The 6,196-nt window shown below is 52.2% G+C and overlaps 1 protein-coding gene across 2 annotated transcripts in view; it reads right to left on the reverse strand.

Annotated features, from left to right (window-relative positions):
• The window catches only part of SMAD7 (SMAD family member 7), a 25,831-nt gene that overhangs the window by 16,964 nt on the left and 2,671 nt on the right, over positions 1–6,196 (reverse strand). Inside the window, exons 2-3 of one of the 2 annotated variants that reach the window (XM_042862427.1) lie at positions 5,622–5,675; positions 917–988 (exon numbers count right to left, since the gene is read on the reverse strand). In XM_042862427.1, the coding sequence (XP_042718361.1) occupies positions 917–988; positions 5,622–5,675 (126 nt within the window). Of the gene's footprint in view, positions 1–916; positions 992–5,621; positions 5,676–6,196 lie in introns of both variants that reach the window. The other variant, XM_042862426.1, reaches the window with a different exon arrangement.

Consider the following 6,196-nt stretch of genomic DNA (forward strand, 5'->3'; position numbering starts at 1 on the left):
ATTTGATTAATTCTCATTAGGGCCCTTGGACAAACAATATGCTCCCCTCTCAAATAACAGCCGGGGTATACATTACACCCAAAGAAAAACAAACAGGGCCGGCTTAAAGCCATCCGCACCAAAAGCCATTCCTGGAGAGAGGGACGGCACAGCCGACGTGTTTCTAGAATTCCATCTCAGGGCAACGTGGTGCATCAGTGCTCCACAAATCGTAAATCAGAGAGACATCCCGAGAAAGGAAGCACCTTCCAACACTGCAGGTACATGGCGTCAGACATTCAGCACAACTGCTCTAATCCCGGCAACGTCGGCGCGTAGAGTCCAACCACAGATGTGGGAGGGAAACGGGGTGCTGGGGGCTTTGCACATTGGGAAAAAGCAAGGAGGGTTCATTCTGAAAAACACATTGCGTGATGGCACTTGCAAGCCCGGAGGAGGTGGAAGATGGGGAAACAAGAGAAACTCAACGCACTCTGTAAAGATGCGTGAAGTATTGGGCGCCGGAGCCCCAGTGAGCAGAGCCCAAGGCAGTGACCAGGTGTGGTTCTTGTCCTGGAGACAGGACATCAGTGCCACCACTGCCAGGCAAAGGACACCACCCCCTTCTGCAAGGGACCACCACACTGCTCCGAAAACACCTGCACCCGACCACAGCAACGCCAACACCGTTCAGCCTTCCAACACACCTCGCTCCCAAATCAATGGGGCGTGAGGCTGGAATACAAAGCAAACATCAACTTCTGGGGACGGGCAGCTTTCCCCGGCACTTCAACACATCCTCTGCATGTGAAATTACACCAAATTCTCCTTCAAAGCACACTTTTCCCAACGAGACATACCCCCAAAACCCTTGGCCAAGGGACCCAACAGGACACGAGTGGAGACAACCGAGTAGGGTCAAGGAGAAACGTCTTACCTGAGAGCCCCCCAGGGGCTAGACAATTAGTTCCCCCTGTTTCAGTGGAGGAAGGCACAGAGTCTGGACAACCTGCTGTAACAGAGGGAAAGAAGAAGGAATCAGTGTACATGAATTACTTCGCAGGCTCCAAGCAAAGCTGCAAGCAGCGTGCACATTCCGAAGCGTTCAACAGGAAGCGATTACTAATTGGCTGCACAGACTCGGCAGTTCATCAAGAGGCATCCACCCTAACTCATCACCTCAATCAAGACTCTGCACAGCACTTAATCACTGGCCCCGTGCTGATTACAGAGCGGCAACAAATGACAGACCGGCGGCCACCTTTCCATCTGAGTCACCAGCGTAGGACATGGGGCTGTCTTTGTGATGGAGCTGCCAAAATCGTGGCTTTGAGCACCAAAGTAGTCACCAGCTGGGCTTGCCAAAGTGGGAACTGAAAGGGAGATGGCTCATTGGTCTGAACCTGTGCTGCACTACTTGGGTTTTGGACCTCTCCATCCCCAAGGTTTTGGACCTCTCCATCCCCAGCCATTCAAGCACCTCCTCTCCTTGCTCCAGGTGACAACAGCCAACACCAGCCCCCTGATCCTACAGCTTTTTCATCACAGCCAAGGGGGACACAACCCCAAGGCAACACTATGCCTGAAAGGGGATGAAGGCAAGACAAATTAAATCCTCAGTTCTTAGAATCCTAGAATGGTTGGGCTGGAAGGGCTCTGTAAGATCATGGAATCACAAAATGTTGAGTTGGAAGGGCTCTGTAAGATCATGGAATCACAAAATATCAGGTTGGAAGGGCCATCACAGATCATCCAGTCCTTTGGTACGTTGCTGGAGGAATCTGGCCTCATCAAGGTGACATTCCTAATGACACCCCGTTGCTCACTGCTCTATCTCAACACAAGGGCCACCACCGAAGAGAGCCCAGCTCTCTTCCTACTGATAAGTCACTTCTCCAGACTTCATCCCTGAGATCTCAATGAAATTAAAAAACAAAACAAAACAAACAAAAAAAAAAAGGACACACTGTGTGCATAACCTCCTTTTATCAGAGTGAAGTCGCAGCCCTCACAGGAATATACAGTTTAACAGGATACACTTAATCACGCTGAAAACAATAGAGGAGACAGGAAATGGACTTACTTGTGAAACACTGCACACTATACACTCTCTAAATGCCTTGAAGTGTTTGCTGTTCTTTAAAGAAATTCGCTTCTTCCCTCTCCCACCCCCCTTTTATTTAACCCTTTCCAACCCAGACAGAAGATTCCCTGAGCTGTGTCTCTGAGACGACTTCAGCTGCTTGGGTTACAGATGCGGTCCACACATACGACCATCCCACAGGTCCCTGATGGGACAGACTCAGAGCCTTCCAAAGCACTACAAAACACACAAAGGAAAGACACAGCAGCCCTTCATCATTGCTTTACAGCCCTCAGATCCCACTCTTGCAAGGTGCCAGCTCCTACCTAGAGGTTACCCAACCTCCAGCTCCCATCAGTACAGGGGGGCACTGCCAACATCCCAGCAGCTCCTGTCCCACATAAGGATGGGACAAAGCGCTGGCTTGGATTACCTGTGGGCACTACTGCTCATCTCACATCTAACACAGCTCTTGCTCTATGCAAAGCTGCAGAGAAGCAGAGAATGCCTTGGGTTACAAGTCATCATTTAGACCAACCCTGAGATGTGTGGACAGCAGCCGAAGTGTACTAACATCAAATCCACCCCAACAACCCCAAGGCACAAGCGCCAGCCCTGCTCTCCTCAAGCCAATGACATGGCCCCTCAGAACCTCCAAGAATGTGACAATCCCACCATGTAGTGGAGACCTCCACCAGGAGCCGTGTTGACCCGCATGGGGCATGCAGAGCTCCATATTTCCATCACTGTTATCAAGGTATGGCTGGAATTCATGACCTTGGAGGTCTCTCCAGCCTCAATGACTCCGTGAGCGAGCAGCATGGGGCTGGGTCAAAGGCCGGACTTGACCTCAGAGGTCTTTCCAACTTCTGCGATTCTATGGATGGAGAAATGCTGGGAGCACGTTCCCACCTCCACAGGCAATGCTGCTCTTTCCAAAAAGCCCACTGGACATCCAATATCCGATTACCCAGTGACCAGTGAAGGCACTGCTCCAACCCAAGGTCCCGCACGACATCCGAACACACACAGCTCAACAGCATCACGCTGTCCCACCGCCACTCGCTGACCCAACCCAAAAACCCCCACGTGAAGGTGGGAGCACAGGGAGGACCAACGGGGACAGGCAGATGCTGGGACACAAAATCGGACGGCTCGGTGCAAAGCCAAGCTGCAGAGGAAACCCCAACCACCTGCACCGACACACCGCGAGCTCCACGCGCCCCGTGGTCACAGTTCAACTGCCAAATGGGCTTTTCTTTCAAAAGGGAAAAAAAAAAAAAAAAAAAAAGAGGGCTTTTCGGTGAGTAACCCAGTTGCTGCCGTGCTTCCGATTGGCAGCGTTAATCACTTCCTATTGGCCGATCTGCATCACTTTTCCTTTCGAAATGGCACATTCCTGCTCTGCGGCTTTGCTGTTTACACACATTTTGCTACCTTATGTCAACACTTGCTAATGAATAAATATGTCGCCGGGCTGCTGAGTGCGAGGCCCTGGTGGAGGCAGGCGGGACAGTTCAACCCCGCTAATGGACTGATCCCAGCATTAATCCTTCCGCCCGTCAGGCAGAGCAGTCTGCAGAGTTTAATCCCGTGGATGGGCAGAAACAAAGGTTACCAAGGAACGGGCCCAGATATCACACACTTCTAGGGGGAGCATCCCCTCATCCCGGCGAAATCACACCGCTTTGTCCCAAAACCACGAATCCCAGAGGCCTCGGGGCACGGGATGCTGAGCTTCCCATCAACCCCTCTCCCATTAACCCACTCGCCTTCCCCTCGTGTTTTTTCACATCCCATGCTCAGCAACCCAACAGCAGCACCACTCCTTCCCCCCCCAGTTTTGCGCTGCTCCAAGGCCTCGCAGAGTGGAAAACCCAGCGGAGCTATGGGGCAGGATGAGACCCCACCACAGGACCCAGGTCACGATGACACTGGGGCTTCCTCCATTCATTTTCTGAGAAAACAATTGAAAATGAAAAGGCCAATTCCAATCAATCCCATGGGGCTCATCCCGACTCCTGCAGCCAGGCCCGAAAAGTGCGGAGCAGTGATTGCAGGGAAGTGCAGAGCAGTGATTGCAGGGAAACTGCTCTTCTGGCCAAAAGGAAAAAAAAAAAAAAAGAAAAGAAAAGAAAAGAAAAAAGGCAATAAACCCTACAAACTCCAGGCAAAACCATAACAAAAACCCAGCGCCGCCCTCCGAAAACACATCTTGGAATCGCTCCGCCAAGGGGCATCACCACGGGGACACTGAGCAGCCACGCTCATCTTTAAGGACAGAGGGATGTGGGCACACGGGGACGCGCGTTTCCCCCAGGCTCCCCGCACTCCCAGCCCTCCCCTGCTCAGCTCCACGTGCTGCCAAGCAGGAGCTGATACAGAACTGCTGCTGCCGACCCCAGGCGGGCTTCCTCTGCCACCCCAACACGGCGCTGCAAAAACCCCATTTTCCAGACTCTCCCCAGCAACTCTTCCTCGTTTTCCCAAGCCCACAGCACAGCTCCATGCCCCCGCAGCCCCGCGCGCCTCCCCCAGCCCATGTGTCACATCTCATTGCCAGCCACAGCCATCACCACCTATCCCAAATTCCTCCCACCCTGCTGCTTGGGGGGGGCCAGCCAAGGTACCACAGCAGCCCCAAAACCAACGCGGTGACAAAGGCAGCGCTGCCTTCCCCACGCTTCTAACCAGAAATGGCTCTTCTCCCTCCGTTTTAACCCGCTCATCCCCATCTCTCATCTGTTCTCCCCCATTTTACCTCATTTATCCCCACTTTCAATCAGCTTTCCCCCATTTTTAACTCACTTATCTCCATCTTTAACCCGCTTTCTCCCATTTTTAACCCGTTTATCTCCACGTTTAGCCTGTTTTCTCCCATTTTTTAACTCCCTTATTCCCAGTTTTAATCAATATTCCCCCATTTTAATCTGTTAGCTGTTTATCCACAGAATCACAGAATTGTAGGGGTTGGAAGGGACCTCCAGAGATCATCGAGTCCAACCCTCCTGCCAAAGCAGGTTCCCTACACCAGGTATCCCCATTTTTAATCCCGTTTCCCCCCCCTTTTTAACCCACTTTCCCACATTTTCGATCACTTTTCTCCATTTTTAACCAATTACCCTCCCCCCCCTTTAATCCATTTATTCATATTTTAACTGGTTTTCCCCTATTTTAATCAGTTTTCCCTATTTTTAACCCGCTTCCCCCATTTTAACCCAATCATCCCTATTTCTAACACAGTTTCCCCCATTTCAACACGTTTTCCTCCATTTTAACCCCTTTCCCCACATTCTAATGATTTTCCTCCCTTTTAACCCATTTCCCTCCACTTTTAACCCGTCTTTTTAATCAGCCACCTTTCAATTTTTCTCCGTTTTTAACCCCCGTCTCCCCCCCTTTTTTACCCACTTCTCTCCATTTCTGACACGTTTATCCTCATTTCCAACTCGTCTTTCCCTCACTTCCAATCCATTTTCCCCCCACTTCAACCCGTTTTGCCCACTTCCCTTCCCCCCCTCCCCCCCTTCATCCCAGGGCACCCACGATCCGCACTCACCCGACGGCTTGAGGAAATCCATGGGATATCTGGAGTAGGGCGGAGGGGGCGACTCTGCAGGGAGAAAAAAAAAAAAAAAAAAAAAAAAAAAAGCCGAGAGAATGAAAAGCCGTGCCATGAGAAAGAACAAACAGAGCGACAGGCGATAGGCGATAGGCGCTGCGATAGCGGCATTCCCGGCGCTGCGCCGGGCGGGACGGGACGGGGCGGCCGTCGGGTAAACAAAGCGGCGCTGGCGCCGGCGCTGCCGCGCGTCTGCGGGGGGCGCGGAGCCGTGGGGGGGGGGGGGGGGGGGGGGGCCCGAAAAAAGGAGGAAAACAAGAGGAAAAAAAGGTGTATTGCGAAGAGTTCGGGGGCAGGGGGGGATCCCCCATTCCCACAACCCCACATGGGGGGGTTGGGATTTAGGTGGGTATTTTTTTGGTTGGCAGGTAGGGAGGGGGGGAATCAGTTGGCCGCGTTCCTGATCTCATTCAGACATCGCCATCTCCTTCCCCACATCCCCGTGACCCCGCTCCTATATCGCCAAGTTGTTTCGGCTTTCTATTCTGCGTGCGTGTGTGTGTGTGTGGAGG

The sequence above is a fragment of the Lagopus leucura genome, unplaced genomic scaffold, assembly GCF_019238085.1.
Source record: "Lagopus leucura isolate 7727_CA_CO unplaced genomic scaffold, USGS_WTPT01 Super-Scaffold_650, whole genome shotgun sequence".
NCBI lineage: Eukaryota > Metazoa > Chordata > Aves > Galliformes > Phasianidae > Lagopus > Lagopus leucura.